General features: G+C 32.6%; 2 protein-coding genes across 3 annotated transcripts; one reads left to right on the forward strand and one right to left on the reverse strand.

Moving 5' to 3' along the window:
- Positions 1–233: 233 nt before the first annotated feature.
- Positions 234–2,735, reverse strand: LOC147388615 (thiamine phosphate phosphatase-like protein). 2 transcript variants are annotated; one of them, XM_086419931.1, is made up of 5 exons: positions 2,626–2,735; positions 2,354–2,525; positions 1,359–1,480; positions 1,047–1,248; positions 234–939 (listed from the first exon to the last, which is right to left on the reverse strand). In XM_086419931.1, exons 2-5 carry the CDS (start codon positions 2,489–2,491, stop codon positions 574–576), a joined length of 828 nt encoding a protein of 275 aa, XP_086276057.1. In that variant the 5' UTR covers positions 2,492–2,525; positions 2,626–2,735; the 3' UTR covers positions 234–573. The 2 variants fall into 2 exon arrangements, with proteins under 2 accessions (XP_086276057.1, XP_086276056.1); XM_086419930.1 differs by lacking the exons at positions 2,354–2,525; positions 2,626–2,735 and adding an exon at positions 1,796–1,814 and having other exon boundaries at positions 238–939.
- A 4,486-nt stretch (positions 2,736–7,221) lies between these two features.
- LOC147388616 (disease resistance protein RGA2-like) lies at positions 7,222–9,698 on the forward strand. Its single transcript, XM_086418354.1, has 5 exons — positions 7,222–7,677; positions 7,782–8,438; positions 8,577–8,975; positions 9,087–9,125; positions 9,228–9,698. Exons 1-5 carry the CDS (start codon positions 7,222–7,224, stop codon positions 9,696–9,698), a joined length of 2,022 nt encoding a protein of 673 aa, XP_086274480.1.
- The last annotated feature ends 10,182 nt before the right edge of the window (positions 9,699–19,880 follow it).

Raw genomic sequence — 19,880 nt, forward strand, 5'->3', positions numbered from 1 at the left:
ATTAAGCCCTTGCTCAACAATAAAATGGATCTCATATCAAATTTGAGTACTCTAATATATTTAGAGTATGGGAACTGGCCATTTGTAACCCATTATCCCTAAAGCTCTCTCTAGCTCTTAAAAAAAGAAACTCAATCCTCTTTAACTCATTTTTTACATCCGCTTTACACCAAACAAAAATAAAATAAAAGTTCTACTTTGATAAAGTATTTGAAAATGGGTTGCTGCTGAAATCCTGGATTTAAACGATTGGATGGAGCAGTATGGCCCTTGAACTCCTATAACAGTTGTGATGATGTCCAAGGACCATCTACTCGCTTATTAATGGAATTATCAATTCTAAGAAATCGCATTTTACAATCATTTGATATGGACTCAAAATTTAAACAATTATATGGATACATATGTATGAGATTATTTTTATTACAAATTTTGGACTGCACCTTGAAAAAGCTGCCTACGTACCCAAATAGGGATCAAGCCTCACGTAGTTCTATCAGAAAAGAAAAGAAAAGAAAACAAATGTATAACCATTGTTGTTGGGTTCGCTAGACTGTATTGAACTCTTTGAAATTAATGATGAATTTGGAGAGCTTGAGGAATGAGGTCATGAGTAGAGATTGGAATCTTTGGGATCTTGCACTCAGTCGATATCAATACAGATTTTGTATTATTGTTGTCTTCATGGATGATTGTGCTGATAAGTTGAAGAAGAACCCGTTCGAGATCATCTCCATTGCTCCATTCATGTACGCCCGCCTTCATCAGTTGGTTCTTGTAGATTAGCTCCCAGAGTGGATAATCCTTCCTCGGCATTACTTGATCGTCTTTTGTAAGCTTCAAAGTTGGACAGTAATCAGCCTTTCCATCCCCAACGTAGATAAATCGCTTTTTTCCCTCTGCAAAAGTAGAAGCTTTGATCCGTTCGATTACCAAACCCTATTTAAAAAAATGAAAAAGAAAAATTAAACCCATGAGGGGAGGAATTTAAGGTTAGTTCTACGAAACAATTAATTTTAATGAATTAAACTAACCAACTAAATTACCTTGCACAAGTTGGGAGGGCAGATATGACAACCATGAGGGGAGGAGATGAAATCATGAAAGGGGAGGATCTTAAGCTTTCCTTCTTCGTCGATGAAGCATGGATTCGTGTTGATCTCCGAAAAACAATTCATCAGATCATGATGCTTCAAGATTGTCTCAATGAAGAATGGATTAGCATCACTCAGAATCCTCAAATCACACCTTAAAAATAATTAAACAAACACATTAGTTAGCATCATTTTTGTTAGCAAAAAAATAATTAGAAATAGAAAGAAAAATAAATTTGAAGAGGTTGAATAAGAAAAATTTACCCTAGATGATGGGCAGATTTAATGGCTGAGATTATCTTAGGATGCAATGGAACCCGTTTCAAGCATTCGGCTATATCTTCGATTGTCCTCCCTATTGAGTGAAGCTCCTTCATCATCCTACCCTAAACAAATTCAAGAACAAGAACAAGAACTCTTCCATTAATAAAACTGCCCATATCATCTCTAGTTAAAAAAAACTAGATGCATCTAACTAAATTCTAGATGAAACAACGACACGAAATCAAATATAATATCAAAATCTAATCCTATATTTTATGGTTCCTCTGTTCATTTGTTTCGAATCCTCCAAATTAGGATTTGGTTGAGAAATTTCTTGGAGGGCATTTACGCTATTTCTATTAATCTAAAAGAAAAGACAATTAAGAGCAAAATCAATGCTCAAAAATTTCTAGACCTAAATGGAGTAGAAAGTTTACATCTTAATCCAAGGCGGCTACGGCAACCCGACTTGAACCTTAGACATAGGGTTGGCTCTAACACCATGTGTCAAAGAGCCCCCACACTACCTTCGTTGGACACTGAACTGATGTGGCAGTGCACAGATAACCACAGATTTCTTTCCTAGAGATACAAATAAAGAAATCTATGATTCTTTATGCACCACTACATCATCTCAATGTTGAACACAGTGTCCGAAGGCAATTCAACATTTTCCTATGTTAAAACCTAAATTAGTAGCCCACTTTACAGTGACCTAACTTGAACCCTAGACGTAGGGTTCGGCTCTAACACCATATGTTAAAATCCAAATCAATGCTCCAAAAATACTTAGGAATTAATGCAGTGAAAAGTTTTAAGTCTTACGTCAAATCCTAACAAAGACCTAGGTTAAGGGTATGTCATCAATTTAAAAACATTGGGTATCTCTAATATTTACCAAAAATGGGAAGGGATTTGATGTTTTCTAAGATCTAAAATGTAAGAAAATTTCAGATTAATATATTTATATATAAAGTTATAGAAATAGAAGTTACCATTAAAACGTTCAGAGGCATGGTAGGGAGAAGTTGATTGAACAACTTTGTCGCACCTAACTCATCAACCACCCAATAATCGCTATCGCAATCGATTATTGTATCATCGAAATCGAAAACCACCACTAATCCAGCCATTGAGAGAGACTATTTGATTTCTAAACCAGTTTTTCTAAGATTGAAAATGTAGATTTCAGTAACTTCTCACCAAAATAAATATTTACTTCTTGGCCTAGAAGCTATTTATGTGCCTCGTTGGTTGGATGACTTACTTAGAGCATGAGAAGGATTAGTATTATGTGACGTCACATATAATATCCACTGTCATTACCTAAGTCCGAGTTTGATGCGAAGTTACGAACGCCCGCCACAACAGGAATGTAAATCAATGCATCCACACAATCTTTTAAATATACCTTTTACAATTTGGAAATTTTTTATACACCCCTATAAATAGAAAATGATCTATGTATCCTCATCTTCATTCATAAACCAAAAACCCTCTAATTTATTTTTTTTTCCAAAGTCAATCATCTTCAACCTAAATATTCAATCTACTTCAACTTTCAAGTTAAAATGAGATGATGGATTGAAGCTAAGGATGAATATATAGAAAAAAAAAAAAAATTAGAGTAAATTATTAAAATGGAGCAAGAAAATTCAAAAAAAAAAAAGAAAAAAAAAAAAGAAAAAGGTGCACTATTCGATCAAGTAATTTATCATTTTGGAAAATAAATTTTTGTACCAAAAAAGTAAAAAATAAAATCAACCGTAATTTTTCGATTTTTTTTGTACCAAAAATGTCCATTTCTCTTTCTGAGACCTTTTTACCATTTTTACCCTTTACATTTTATCAAAACTCAACTCTTTTATATAATGTTAGCTAACAAAGCTAGGAAAGTATAAATGTAATTGGAATATAAATTAAAAGAAGAGTAATTAAGTGATTTTAATATGAAGTTAAAAAGGGTATTTTGGGTATGAAAATTAGAAAAAAAAAATACTATTCATTTTATTTCTTAACATTTTGGTAAAAAAAATTTGCTTATGAAAACAATGAATTACTTTACTGTTTTCGAAACTAATTTGATTAGTGCATCATTTTTGGAATTTTTCAATTTTCTGTGCATGTTTTGGTAAATCAGTCAAAAATTGATCAGTTAAAGAAATTGAGGATAATTGAATTTGAAAACAAATCATGAGTATTTTCCACCTTAACCATACTTCTCCAAAAAGTTAATTAATGTTTGGAATATTAATGCAGATTGAACATTAAAAGTTGAAGATGATTGGTTTTAATAATGAAAAATCAAGTATAAAGATGAAAGATTTTGAGATAAAAGAAAAGGTGTTGATGAAGATGAGGATATATATGCCATTTTCTATTAATTGGGGCATCCGAAATATTTCCTAATTCCCCAAGGTTTAAAATGCCCCTTAATGCATGATTTCAAACAATTTGAACTCGATTGTACTAATCTTCTTTAGTTTGTTCAAATTAGGGTTGTCAGCACCTGCTTATCGATTTAGATACAACAATATCCGAATCCAAATCCGAATTCAAAACCGACGGATGTTCTAAAACTCTATCCAAATTCGAATCCGATTATCCAACCGGATATCGGATAATATTCGATTAGAATTCGAATAATTTTTATGTATAAAAAAAATACATAATTTTTCCTTATCCAACTGATTTTTCTTATTAAAAAAAAAAAACCTACTATATATTATACTATTTATATAATAAATCAATCAAATAAAATAATATATATTATTTTATTTTATATAAAAAAATAAATTAAATAAAATAATATATATTATATATTATTTCAAATCGGATATTATTAGATTCGAAATGTTAATATCCGAATCCGTAGCCAATAAGGATTTGAATATATAAAACTATCCGAATTAGAATCCAATATCCAAAATTTTTGAATAATATTCGATTTTTTGACTATCCATTGACACCCCTAGTTCAAATATTGATTCATGAACATGTGGAGATTAGATGTAATATTCAAAAACCATTTAATCAATTTGTTAAATTACAAATAAGCCCCTTTTGATACATAGGCCTATGCACATGCCACCTTCTGGACAACTACGTAACAAATGCATGGCAATCAATGTACTAAAAATAAGAAACCTATTACATATGTTAGTTTTAATTTTTATTGATTTCGACACTAATACTAAAATAGATTATCTTAGGGGTGCAACTTGATCTGGTTCAAATTGAGAACTAAACCAAATCAAACTGATCTTAATTCAGTTTTTTTCTATTGGCATTTTGATTCAATTCTGATTTTTATTTAGTTGTTGGTTCGATTCCAATTTAACCTCAACACGAACTAAGTTGTCCCCTAGATTATCTTAAGATGGAGTACAAGAAGCAAGTTATTTATACCAAGCATTCTTCTTAGTAATCTATTGCCTCACTAATGAGCTAATCAGATGCGAGCCCCTCCTCATTGGATTCTTCTTTTCAATTGAAATAGATAAACATAATCTCACAAGAAACTTGATACTGAAAACAATTAAATTTAGATACTAAAATACCCTAAATGATAACTTATTATATACAAAGGGTTTGTTTATAATCCATCACTAAAACGTGTTATACCTACCCTTTGACATCATCGCATAAAATGTGCATTTTTTTTTTTTTTTTGGTTTGACAAATAAGATTAGTGCTTAGTAATTAGTAGATTTAAAAGGCAGATTCTCAACCCAAGGTCTTGAAGTCATGACATCAACAATGACAAACTTAAACCTACCCTTTTTTTCTAGGAGTCTTGTAACGCGTGGCACGTTAAAATGTAATAAATACACTTTGGGAATTAGATTTTGTCCCGAAAATGCTTTTAAAAAAATTATTTATCACCAAAACACCCTAAGATTCCAATTTCCAAAGTGTATTTATCGCACTTTAACGTGTGCCCTAAGGGCACAAGTTAACTAAACCATTTTTTCTAGATTATTAAATAGATTAGTGGTTTGTGATTAGTAGGTGAAGATGGAATTTGAACTAAACCAACTCATTAAGCTTGCAGATTCATGCAATTCACAATTAATGTTTTGGTCACTTGAAAAGTTGTACCTCTTCATAATCATCTCTAACTTTTATCTAGTTTGATATGAAGGGTCAGACATTTAAGTGGTTAAAGTAGATGAGAAGTTACACTAGTCCAAAACTAATTCGATCAGTTTGACATGAAGGTGCAAATGTCTCAAACAGTTTTTGAGGGAAATGAAGGTTCAAATATTGATCCATTGGACAGGAAGAGAGATCAACACATTGGATGGTTCCCCATTGCATATTGCTCATATCCACCCCCTTATCCCAGATGACTTGTCCAATATTTTGAAAATCTCTGATGACTCAACCAGGTTTTGTTGTTTTATTATGTAAAATAATCATTTTAACAATTTAAGTGATTGTTATTTATATATAAAAATAAAAATAAAAACAAGAATTTGTTATTGGGCATCTACTAATCCACCTTATAATAGAAAAAAATTGTTCAAATATAGTTTTTTTAAAATAAAATTATATTATTATAACAAAGGTGATTTACCAAAACATGCATTGAAAATTGAAAAATTATCAAAATGACACACTATTCATTTCAATTCCTAAATCGGTAATTTACTATTTTCGGAATTAAATTTTTTTCATTATAGTGAGGAAAAAATTCACTGTTTTATAAAACATTTTTTTAAAACTATTTTACTAAAACTAAAAAAAAGAAAGTATTTAATGTTTTATAGAATAGAAAAACAAAAAATTAATATTCATTTGATAATTGCAAATATTTTGGTGAAAAATTTTAATTCCGAAAACAGTAATTTACCGTTTTCGGAATTAAAATGAATAATGTGCCAGTTTGATAATTTTTCAATTTTACTGTGCCATTTTGGTAATTCTCTTTATTAAAATGTATACCAGTTTTAAATTACTTGCCTCGTTTGAGATGAGATGATTCCAACGTTTGCTTAAATGACGAAACACTTAAAATTTTCAGTAGCTAGTATCACAACAATAAGCATTTGAGGGTAACATGTTAACAAAACCCAAGTATTTCAAGATGGTGCCTCTCACATCTTGAAAATGACTTGTGCACATCTCTCTGTATGGTACAAGATATTCATAATCATGACTAAAGAGATGAAAAAATTGGAAAGAAAAATATACAACAAAGAAGAGTGTAAGTGTAAAAATTTGATAAAACAAATCAGGAGTCTTTAGACATTCATAAAGAAATTAATTTTCACTGGTAAGAAATAAATTGGCTCAAAAAAATATGGCATGTGGACATTTTATTGGGTGCCATAAAGTGTTGTATAAAATGTCTTGTATTCTGTTGCATTACGCAGAGTTGCGGCAGTGCAAGCCCCTCGCACAAACTTTTTAAGGGGTACAAAAAGGCAATTATGTAATATTTTATTAAGGATTTTTCTATTTTTGGAGGTTTCTGTTTTGGGGAGTTTTACATGTTTTGGTAACTCTCGGTTATATAACTAGAGATCTGGAGAACTGTAAAACTTATTAGAAAATAATGACTTTTAAGTTCTGTTCCATGGATATAGACACATTGTTGAATCACGTAAATCCTTGTGTCTTGTGTGTTGTGCTATCTTTGCTATTTTGTTTTTTTCACATAAAAGTCATAAGTGTCCCTGCAATAGAAAGAAGGTGTGCTCTTATTTGTTCTCTCCTTGAAATTGCGCTAGTCAAGTTTATTTGCGTCATGATATCGGTCATAAGATAAAATAAATAAAAGACAGTAGATGTGATTGCAGTTGAGAAGGATCAGCTCCACCTTATTGATAATAGGAGGGTTGAGAAAACACCAAGACAAATGACTAGCTCTGTGATTGATGCATTAGACATATGTGGCCCTACCATGGACAAAAGTATTGTAATGAGTAAGTTGTTGAGCGAAAGTAGTCGACAAGAAATTGATGTCCCTGTCATCTCCATACATGGAATGGGGGGAATTGGTAAGACTACTCTTGCTCAAGCAGTGTTCAATGATGAGAAGGTAAAGAGTTTTTTCGAGAAGAGAATGTGGGTATGTGTATCTGAGCCTTTCGATTTAATAAGGCTTTCCAAAGCCATTATTGAAGCCATGGGTGAAAATGTCTCTAATGTCATTGAATGGGATCCTTTGCATCAACAATTGTGCAACTCTGTTCGAGGAAAGCAGTTTCTACTTGTGCTGGATGACGTGTGGACAGATGATCACACCAAGTGGAGCCTGTTGAAGCTTTCTCTTAATGCTGTGCACGAGGGAGTAGAATTGTGGTTACCACATGTAGTGAGAGAGTTGCAATGATAATGGGTTCGACTTACACACATAATCTGGGTCAATTGTCTGAAGATGATTGCTGGTTATTATTTAGTCGTATTGCTTTTCAGGGAAGGAAAAAAGAAGTGTGTGAGAAGTTGCAAGAAATCGGTAAAGAAATCACAAAAAAGTGCAAGGGTGTGCCTCTTTTTACAAAGACTTTAGGAAGTCTTATGACCTTTAAGAGAACCAGGCAAGATTGGAAAGACGTTTTGGAAAGTGATATCTGGGAACTACCAGAGATTGAAAACGGTGTCTTACCTGCTCTACTGTTAAGTTATTATGCTTTACCTTCACATTTGAAACGTTGTTTCACATATTGCTCTATCTTTCCAAAAGATTTCAGGATAGAAAAAGCTGAGGTAATCAAGTTATGGATGGCACAAGGTCTTCTTAGCTCCACTGGAAGAAGAGAGTTGGAAGTAGTGGTTGCAGAATATTTTGATAATATAGTGATGCGATCATTTTTCCAAAATTTAGAAAGGGATGGTGATGGAAACATAATTTACTGCAAGATGCATGATCTTGTTCACGATTTCGCTGAATATCTCACAAAGACTGAATGTTTTATCATGGATAGAAATAACACAGAATTAAACATCAGTTGCAAGGTCTGTCATTTAAGTATTGTACAGTCTATGGATTTAGATTCCACTCTTCGGTCCATTTACCAGGCGACGAAACTACGCACTCTGAACCTCCATGGGAGGACATCACAATCTCCTATGGTACTTTCAGATTTATTTTGTCAATTGACATGTCTTAGAGCACTATCTTGGTGAAATTGGGGTCTAGAAGAACTGCCAAAGGGGATAGAGAAGTTGATACATCTAAGATACATTGACTTGTCTTGGACAAGTTTGAAGGAATTGCCTGAAGAGATGAGTAAATTGCACAATTTGCAGACTTTGAAGCTTAACCATTGTATTAGACTGTGTACACTGCCTCAAGGGATTTGGAAAATGATTAACTTGAGACATCTTGAAATTGAAGGCATGAATGCACTAAGGTACTTTCCACAAGGAATTGGGAGATTAAGCTCTCTTCGAACACTGTCAAAGTTCATTGTGGGTGATATTAACGAAGAAGAATGCAAGATTGGAGAACTAGGAGATCTCAAACTCCTCCAAGGGGACCTTGAAATAAGAGGGTTGAGAAGAGTGACAGATATAAATGAGGCTAATGAAGCGAAGTTAAAGAATAAGCAGTATCTCCATGGTCTGGGTTTGAGCTTTGAGGGTTGTGTTTTTGAAACATGGGAGAAGGCGAGATAAAGAGGATTGAGGGTGTGCTGGAAGAGCTCCAACCACATCAAAACTTGGAGGAACTGCGAATAAAAATGTACAATGGTTCTAAGTTCCCTAATTGGATGGCAGATTGGGGAAGTTTCAATTTCTTCGGAAACTCAATCTCAAGTACATTTAAGGGGTTAAATTCATGAGTCAGCTGTTTGTGACAACCCCCCCCCCCCCCAAGGATTTAAAGAACTTGATTTCAGTTGTTTGGATAACTTGGAGGAGTGGGATTTGCGGGTAGAAGATGGAGTGATCATGCAAGGTCTCAAAAAATTAAGCCTTAGTGCATTCCCACAATTGAAGGGTTTTAGATTGAGTCATATGGATGAGTTGGAGGAGTGGGAGATGTTGACAAGGGAAGATGAAGGTGTTCTTTCAAGGTCATTGCCTACCCACCATAACAACAACCATCTCAAGTCTCTTGTGATCGATAACTCACCACATTTGTCACTCCCTAAAGGCTTCGCACATCTTACAATGCTCCAAAGTTTGGAAATACGATTCTCTAATTCCTTGATGTGCATATCTGAGGAGCTGCAACATCTCAGCTTGCTTCACGAATTGATAATCTTAAGTTGTTCTGTTTTGGGACCACGTTGCCGGAAGGAGTTAGGAGAGGACTGGAGCATCATATCCCATATCCCCAACATCAGCATTAGAGGCATCTTCGGTGATGTGATGGTAATTTATTAGTTCCTTTTCCATCAATATTTCGATTAATATGCATTAATTTTAACACTCTGCCTAAGATGACACAAAGCTTCTGTGCATATGGGATTGGGATGATGGTAAGAGAGATCTCTGATTTGAGCATTGTTGAATTGATCGTCTCAGATTTTATTTATTTATTTATTTTTTGCCCGAAAGCAAAACTATAAAAAATATATATAAAAAAATTTAGTTCTACTATTTAAGCCATTGGTCCATCCCACAAAATTATAGACACTAACAAAGCATTTTATTTTATTTTTATCCTGATTGTCTTTCATTATTATTTTTCATCTGTTGCAATTGACACAAATCAGCTCCACTCTAGGCCTTGCTTGGTATATCATAAAATGTTATAAAATGCTAAGTTCTGCAATTACAAGAGCAGAACCCTGTTTTTCCATGGAAGACCTTCAAGAAGAAAAACATGTAGTAATTCTTGTTCCAGGTTTCATGACTTTTTTACCAACGAATTGTAGAGAGACTAACAAAGCATTCAAAGTATTCTTGCCAAACCACGTAAAGTTTTTATTGTTTCTTTTTATTTTGATATACGTTTTTTTATTGTTATTGTTGTTTCTCACACAAAGGATTGCAATACCACACATCTCAAACTTGGCATGGCAGGGACTCCTTTGGGCTAGAGTTCTCTGTGAGCCTCAGGTGCACTATATATAGTTCAACAAAGTTGTACCTAGGGCTGGTGTACAGTTCTAATCTTGACAAAGATCCAAGCCAACTAAAAACTCGTATTCGGACAAACTTGGTACCATAGACCCAAAAATGGAAGCAAATCAGTTTTAGTTGTTTTATGTAGATTTGATCTAGGTGATCTTTGATGTCCATCTCAAACCTCTCTTGAAAACCTGAAAATGATGTGAATAGCAACACGAAATTACATGCTCTCAAAGGCCACAGGAATCATCACCATATATCGTGGTGGGTGGGACACCATTAACATAATAATAGCAAACCTGATTAAGAACATCCAAGTCTGCAGCAGATGAGACAAATGTGATTGCAAATCCTTTGGTAACACACCAACTTGCAATAGAAATTTCTTTTGAAGGGTAACTTGCAATAGAAATTAGTTATTAGTTGGACGGATCCACCACCATAACGACATCACAGATTTAAAAGAGTGATGAAAGAGTTAAAGGGACTAAAAAAAATAAAGCAATATCTGTAGGTTCATGCATGTCATAGTTGATAACGATAATGATGCACTCAATGTCAATTCCCTGTCAACCAAAGCAGTATCTTGGCCTTGCAATGCGTCAACCTATGCAAATTGCATCATAGTTCAGGAGAAAATATCCATGCATGCCTCCTTTATATAAACGCACTCCAAGATTTCCATTAACTAGTAGAAGAACCATATAAGATTTGCTCAAACCAAACTATGCAGATTACACTTTTACTGAATGAATTCTAAAAAGAAATTTTAGACAATAAATCATTCTTTCAATTTTAAATTTATGAAATTAATTTTAGGCCAACCATTCCATCATTTTAAACATAAAAATTCTCTCTCTGTCTAATGCAACAGGATTCTTTTCCCATCTACTAATTGTAATCCATTTACAATTTAAATAGCAGAACATAGTACATGCATATTTCACCTCAGAACATTAGATCCCAATCCCAGTCTGTCTGATTTGGAATGCTAACGTTACACTTCCTCCCAATTCATTTATTATTCCCCATCGGTAAATCGCACATAATTATGGCTATTGGCCAACAAAGACAGAAGCAGAAACAAATGCCTCGTAGAAACAAACAACTCAAAAGAGCATAGGAATTTATATAACACCAGTGAGAGTCATGGACGAAGAAATGCACAATGTGAGGTAACGATAATTGGTTTCTAAAAAACGATGTTTGAGGTTCTCTGTCAGACATACGGCTTAGATGAGAGAAATGTACAGATTTCCTAGATATCACTACAGGTCTTCAGAGTTTTTGCCTAAATAGTAGCATTGATGAGTAGGTCAGCCACATGGATGGATAGAATGTTAGGGGAATCAGAGGCCATAGGCAATGATAAACCTCATGTTTGTTTTATGTTAACACTTAGATGCAAGACATGAGCAGATTAGTTACTCAAAAGAGTGGTGAACAAACCCCGTGCAAGTATCAGCAGAACCAGACATGTCAATAGTTGTTAATGATACTGATGCATTCCACTGCCTTCAAAATCTGTCACCATAAGTGTCCTTGTTTTGCCCTCTTGAAGCCTTTCAACACCTCAACCTGTGCAAACACACCCCATTTCTGTGACATTTCAGAATGGATCAAAATAAATAAGAAGATAGAATCCACACTTTTGGAGTCCAATCCTTCATGTAGATCATTCAACTTGCATTTTTTTTCCAACTTGGTCAAGTTATTTTTACTTCATAATTTGGAGGCAACTGAACGAGAAAGTCAATTTGAGTCGTACATCACATTAACTTGTCATAGATACTAGGTGATTTGCCCCATATTTTAAAAATATCAGCAGAGTCAAATGAGTTTTGTTGTTTTTTAATATAAAATAATAAATCTTTAATAATTTAATTGGTTGCTGTTAGAAAAATAGAACTTGAACTTAAATTGTATTGCTCTGAGGCACGTAGTAATCTACGTTGTCTTATAGACAACAGACGCCCCCACTCCGATTAAACACGAAGATGCAGATGGGTTGCTGGCGAACTTGTCTTCAGGATACAACAGAGCCCAGTTCTAACACAACTGTATATTTCCTCAAAATTTGCACTATTTTGAGAAAATCTGTCACTCAGAATCTCGGATACACGAATGCCTCTTTTTTGTAGAAATTTTCTTAAAATTAGTTATTTTTTTTAACAGAATTAATCTCCATAAATATATATCAATTTAAAAAATCACACCTATTCGTAAATGATTTTTGAATCTCAATAGGTATGAAACCCATTGGAACCACTAGGTACCTATTCGGATCAAGGAATCCGTTAAGCACCCTTAAGCCCCTTCGACACCTTTCGGTTCGGCCTTGGTGCCTATCCAAAATTGGACGGCCCTATTAAATATTTAATTTTTTTCTCTCTCTCTCTTTCTTTTCTTTCTTTCTTTCTTATTTTATATCTATATATATATATATATATATATATATATATATATATATAAATAAAATAAAATAAAAAAGAATTATTAAATTTCCATATAGCTTGAAGCCATTAGGAGCTCTCAAGGAGAGAGTCTTTGGAATGAAGAAAGAGTTGAGAATAGGTTCTTATATATAGGTTTAAAAATCCCTCCAAAACATTTTAAAAAGCAATGTGGGATTTATGAAAAATTTGAAAAAAGGAGCCAAAAGAACTTTTACAAATTCCAATCCATGTGAAAAGTTATCAACCAATAGAAATGCTCTTTTTAAAAATTACTTACTTTTCTTTTAACAAAAAGTAAACCAACCATAAAGTAACTTTCAAAATATCATTTTTAAAATAAACCAAATTAATTTTATTTGAATCAATTTTAAATAAATATTAATCATCATTTATTAACATTTATTTTAACAATCCCCCACTTGATTCAAAAAATAATTAATTAATAGAGGCAAACTGAATGTGTATCAGAATGATCATAATAAGTATAACCATAGGTACCTAACGGTTTGAACCTTTGGCTTATATATATAATTCAAAGTTTATAAGATATTTAAGTAGCTTATAGCTTTGAACTTAAATTCTATGAAATAAACCGGAATTATATATACACTTATTATAATCTAACTCATTAGTGACAAAGAATAGCGCTTTGCAGTCAAGCGCTTAAATCCTGATTTTCATGAGTATTTCAGAGAGATGACCAATTCTCTGTTTAAAGTAGTTAAACCTTTATACTCATATAGGTGAATTTGTCATGAGTGCTCTTGTAACTTCTTTGACACCCAAGCTTAAAATAGCCTACAAATTCATTAAGAGTTTAACTCATCCTTTTCACATTACAAGATATGTGCACTAAGTAACATCATAGGGATAGCCAAATAAATATTATGTGCACTTACAAAGACAGTAAAGTAGCTTCTTATCTCTTTGAACTTAGAAAATGGGATCTCCAAATCTACTAAGTTGAGGTTCCACTACTCTGTCTTTATGGATATTGGTCTTAGGCCCATCCCCCTCGATGTTCTCAAAACTACCTCTCTAGGTAGTGCTTTTGTTAACGGATCCGCTAGCATTTCTGAAGTTGGTACGTACTCGAGCACGATCACCCCATCTGTCAACATCTGTCGAACAATGTTATATCTAAGGCCTATATGCCTTGATTTACCCTTATATTTTCTGTTTCCTGAAATGGCTAACACAGCTTTATTATCACAATAAATAGTAATTGCATAATCTAAAATAGGAGTTAATGGAATAAATTTAATAAAACTTCGAAGCCATTCTGCTTCTTTTACCGCAGCCGATAATGCTATGTATTCTGATTCCATACTTGAAGCAGAAATACAAGTTTGTTTCTTTGACCCCCACGATATCGCTCCTCCTGCTAAAGTATAAATCCAACCACTTGTAGATTTTGAATCATGAGAATCAGAGTTCCATGTAGCATCTGAGAACCCTTCTACTAGTTCAGGTTTACTATTATATTGTAAACAATAATTTTGAGTACCTTTTAAATATTTCAGAACCCTTCTAATTGCTTCCCAATGTTTAGGTCCTGGGTTACTTGTAAATCTACTCAATACCCCCACTATAAAAGCTATATCAGGTCTTGTACATTGCATTAAATACATAAGGCTACCAACTATTTTTGAATATTCTAATTGAGATTCTGCTCTACCCATATTCTTAAATAATTTCTTACTTGGATCACAAGGAGTAGGAGAAGGTGAACAGTCAAACATATTATATGTTTTCAATATTTTTTCAACATAATGTGCTTGAGATAAACTAATGGTTTTATCTTCTTTTATTATTTTTATTCCAAGAATAAAGTCTACCTCTCCAATGTCTTTCATATCAAAAGATGATTTAAGATAATTTTTAGTTTCTACAATTATATTAATATCTGTACCAAAAATTAACATATCATCTACATACAATGACACAATCACATAACTTTGATTTATAACCTTACTATAAATACATCTATCACATTCATTTGATTTAAAATCAAATTCTTTTATTTTCTTATCAAATTTATCATGCCACTGTTTTGGTGATTGTTTAAGACCATATAAAGATTTATTCAATTTACAAACCAAATTACTTTTATTTGATTCTACATAACCTTCTGGTTGTTCTAGGTAAATTTCTTCATCTAAATCACCATTTAAAAATGCAGTTTTTACATCCATTTGATGTATATGTAAGTTATGAATAGATGCTAATGCTAAAAGAACTCTGATAGAGGTTAATCGAGCAACAGGAGAAAATGTATCAAAATAGTCTATTCCTTCTTTTTGCCTAAAACCTTTGGCTACTAATCTTGCTTTAAATTTTTCTATACTACCATCTGGTTTTAGTTTCTTTTTGAAAACCCACTTATGTCCTATAGCTTTACAACCTGGAGGTAAAGATACTAAATCCCAAGTTCTATTAGATTTAATAGATTCTATTTCATCATCCATAGCTTCTTTCCAAAACACACTATCTAAAGATGTTACAGCTTCTTTATAAGTCTTAGGATCTGATTCTAAAACATAGGTGTAAAAATCTGGACCAAAATTATAATGTGGATCCTTTCTTGGTCTCTTACTTTTCCTAAGTTCTAGTTCTCCATTTTCTTGTCTTTTTCCTAACACTTGTTCAGAATGAGTTTCATTTTTTAAATCAGAAACATTATCTTTATGTTGAAGATTTTCAAAAAATTGTGCTTCTACAGATTCGATAATAACATTATCATCTAAGTTTAAAAATCGATAAGCTTTACTATTTTGAGCATATCCTATGAAAGCACACTTATATGTTCTAAAACCTAATTTTTTAATCTTATCATCTGGTTTTCTAACATAGGCTAAACAACCCCATACTCTCAAATATTTTAAATTCGGTTTTCTATTTTTCCAAAGTTCATATGGTGTTTTGTTTACTTTATAATACGGTACTCTATTTAAAATATGACATGCAGAATACAAAGCTTCACCCCATAAATTCATAGGCAAATCAGAATTTATTAGCATAGAATTTATCATTTCTATTAATGTCCTATTTTTACGTTCCGCTACACCGTTTTGTTGAGGTGTTCTAGGGGCAGAAGTTTCATGTATAATTCCAAAATTTTCACAATAAACAGTAAAATCGTTATCAAAATATTCCCCTCCTCTATCACTTCTTAAAATTTTTATTTTCTTTTCTACTTGATTTTCTACTTTGCTTTATATAATTTAAAAGCTTCAAAAGCATCATTTTTATTTCTTAACAAATATATATAACAGTATCTACTAAAATCATCAATAAAAGTGATAAAATATCTTTTACCACCTCTAGTTAGTATCCCATTTAATTCACATAAATCTGAATGGATTAATTCTAAGATAGTAGAAGTTCTCTCTACACTACGATGTGATTTCTTTACTATTTTAGACTGTATACATATATGGCATTTATCATTATTTTCTTTATTAAACTTAGGTACTAAATTTAAATTCATCATATTTTTTATAGCTTGAGAATTTAAATGTCCTAATCTAGCATGCCACAAATCAAAAGATTCAACAATATAAGCAAAAGAACTTTCATTTATTACATTCAACTTAATCATATTGTTTACAACATACCCTTTACCAATAAAAATATCATCTTTGGTCAAGATCAGTTTTCCAGAATGAAGGACTAACTTAAACCCATTTTTGTCTAACATACAAGCAGAAATTAAATTCTTCCTAATTTCTGGAGCATGTAGAACATCCTTCAACAAGAGAGTCTTTCCAGAAGTGAGTTTGAGTTCCACAGTACCGGATCCCGCAATCTTGATGGTAGAAGAATTTCCCATGTAAAGTTGTCCTTCATCTTGAACTTTGTATGATTTGAAAGCAGATCTATCAAATGACACATGCCGTGTTGCACCTGAGTCGATCCACCAATGTCCTTTTGTTTCAATCATGTTTACTTCGGACACAACGGCAACCACTACATCTCCTACCATGTTAGATTCGGTCTTCGGTTTTTTACCTTGACGTTTTCTACAATCTCTTGCAAAATGTCCCTTTTTCCCACACACATAGCAGTCACCTTCATTCTTTTTAAACTGACCATGACCATTTTTCCTGATAAATTTCTTGAATGGTTTTCTATTGGTAAAAGGCTTGTTGTATTTTTTCTTTTCTTGAATTACAGACTCAACTATATGAGCCTTAATTGATTCAGAGCGATCATCCTTTTTATCTCTGATCTTATTTTCTTCTTCTATTTTTAAACCTTTGAAAATCTCATCTAGAGTTTGCAAATTTTTATTATGAGACAGGGTTTTTCTATAGTCTTTCCAACTGGGTGGTAATTTAGAGATTATTGCACCCACTTGGAAACTTTCGGGAAGTTTAATATTTTCTTCCTCCATCTCAGTAACAATAAATTGCAACTCTTGAACTTGTTCAAGAATAGGTTTATTTTCTGCTATTTTAAAATCGAAGTATTTAGAAACTAAAAAAGTTTTTGTACCCGCATCTTCGGTTAAATACTTCTTCTCTAGTGAATCCCATAATTCTTTAGCAGTTGTGTACTTGCAAAACGAGTTGAACAATCTGTCAGTCATTGCATTGAGTACATGATCTCGACAATCCAGATCATCATCTTGCCATTTTCGTTGAGCGTCGATTTGTTCAGAAGTTGCATCCGTTGAAATAGTTGGACATGCTGTTGTAAGCACATAAGCGACCTTAAATTGACGGAGCATAAAGAACACCTTTTGTTGCCATCGTTTGAAATTCGACCCATCAAAACGATCAAGTTTTACAAGGTCTTGATTCATAAACTTGATGCTTTGTGCCATTAGAGCAATCTTCTGTTGTCTATAAATTGTTAGAAAAATAGAACTTGAACTTAAATTGTATTGCTCTGAGGCACGTAGTAATCTACGTTGTCTTATAGACAACAGACGCCCCCACTCCGATTAAACACGAAGATGCAGATGGGTTGCTGGCGAACTTGTCTTCAGGATACAACAGAGCCCAGTTCTAACACAACTGTATATTTCCTCAAAATTTGCACTATTTTGAGAAAATCTGTCACTCAGAATCTCGGATACACGAATGCCTCTTTTTTGTAGAAATTTTCTTAAATTAGTTATTTTTTTTAACAGAATTAATCTCCATAAATATATATCAATTTAAAAAATCACACCCATTCGTAAATGATTTTTGAATCTCAATAGGTATGAAACCCATTGGAACCACTAGGCACCTATTCGGATCAAGGAATCCGTTAAGCACCCTTAAGCCCCTTCGACACCTTTCGGTTCGGCCTTGGTGCCTATCCAAAATTGGACGGCCCTATTAAATATTTAATTTTTTCTCTCTCTCTCTTTCTTTCTTTCTTTCTTTCTTTTTTATTCTATATATATATATATATATATATATATATATATATATATATATATATATATATAATATATAAATAAAATAAAATAAAGAATTATTAAATTTCCATATAGCTTGAAGCCATTAGGAGCTCTCAAGGAGAGAGTCTTTGGAATGAAGAAAGAGTTGAGAATAGGTTCTTATATATAGGTTTAAAAATCCCTCCAAAACATTTTAAAAAGCAATGTGGGATTTATGAAAATTTGAAAAAAGGAGCCAAAAGAACTTTTACAAATTCCAATCCATGTGAAAAGTTATCAACCAATAGAAATGCTCTTTTTAAAAATTACTTACTTTTCTTTTAACAAAAAGTAAACCAACCATAAAGTAACTTTCAAAATATCATTTTTAAAATAAACAAATTAATTTTATTTGAATCAATTTTAAATAAATATTAATCATCATTTATTAACATTTATTTTAACAGTTGCTAACTATATATAGAAAAAGATTCCATGATTGCGCATTTAATTGGTTGATTCGAAATGTTAATATCCGAATTTGTATCCAATAAGGATTTGAATATATAAAACTATCCGAATTTGAATCCAATATCCAAAATTTTCGAATAATATTCGATTTTTCGAATTCAAATTTTTGAACTATCCATTGACACCCCTAATTCAAATACTGATTATAATAATCTTCTTTAGTTCGTTCCAGTTGGATTATTATTACAAAGGTTGGGTAATAGGCACCCCAATTATTACTAAGGGCGCCTCACACCTAAGCCAAAGTTTTTGTCTTATATGTATTAAAAGTTTCAATATTTTGGTAAAGATGATCACTATGGCCAAAAGACCATCCTCACAAAAAATCAACTCATTCCAAAACTTCTAACCCATCAAAAGTAGTTTAAAAAAAAAAAAAATGGACGATTTATGATTCTTAAACTTGTTTTGATGTGGTTAGAAGTTTCGGGATAGGACGATTTTTTGTGAGGATGATCTCACCATAGAGATCATCCTACCAAAAATCAGCTCGTTTCGAAACTTTCAATCCATAAAAGACCAAAAAAATAAAAAATTAGGGCACCTTTACAACTGGCCCTATTATAATTAGACCAGTCTGAGTAAAGTAGACTTCGAAGCTAGGGGTGTCAATTGAGCCAACTGACCTGGCTCGACTCGCAACTATATGTTGTAGAATGTAACTCTCAACTATGATAATGATAGGGTTTTTTTTATTATTTTATTTTGATCGGCAAGCTGGGGTTAAAGGCCCCCTCCCTTTTTATTAATCATCTCTTCCTTACATAGTTACAAGTGAGATCATCGAAGACAATTATCCCAAGTTCTTGAGGAATGAAAGAATCATCCTCTAATACAAAAAATGCATTTCCATAGGAGTCAAGATGTGCTAGAAAATCGGCGGCCCTATTTGTTTCTCTCCAAGAGAACTCGAACACACATGAATTGAATTGCTCTACAAGTACTTGGATCTCCTTTACTTGGTCTGCATACTTCCAAGAACAAGTAATCTCATTTTTTATACTCTTTACTGCATAAAGAGAATTTGAGATCATAAAATCTGCCGCAACTCCTTCCTCTTAGCCAATTTTAAAGCTTCTAAAATTGCTTGGAGTGCGATAACAATGATATTGTTTGCCAATGAACAAGACA

This window comes from Akebia trifoliata, chromosome 12 (assembly GCF_017979445.1).
Source record: "Akebia trifoliata isolate Shusen 1 chromosome 12, ASM1797944v1, whole genome shotgun sequence".
Lineage (NCBI taxonomy): Eukaryota > Viridiplantae > Streptophyta > Magnoliopsida > Ranunculales > Lardizabalaceae > Akebia > Akebia trifoliata.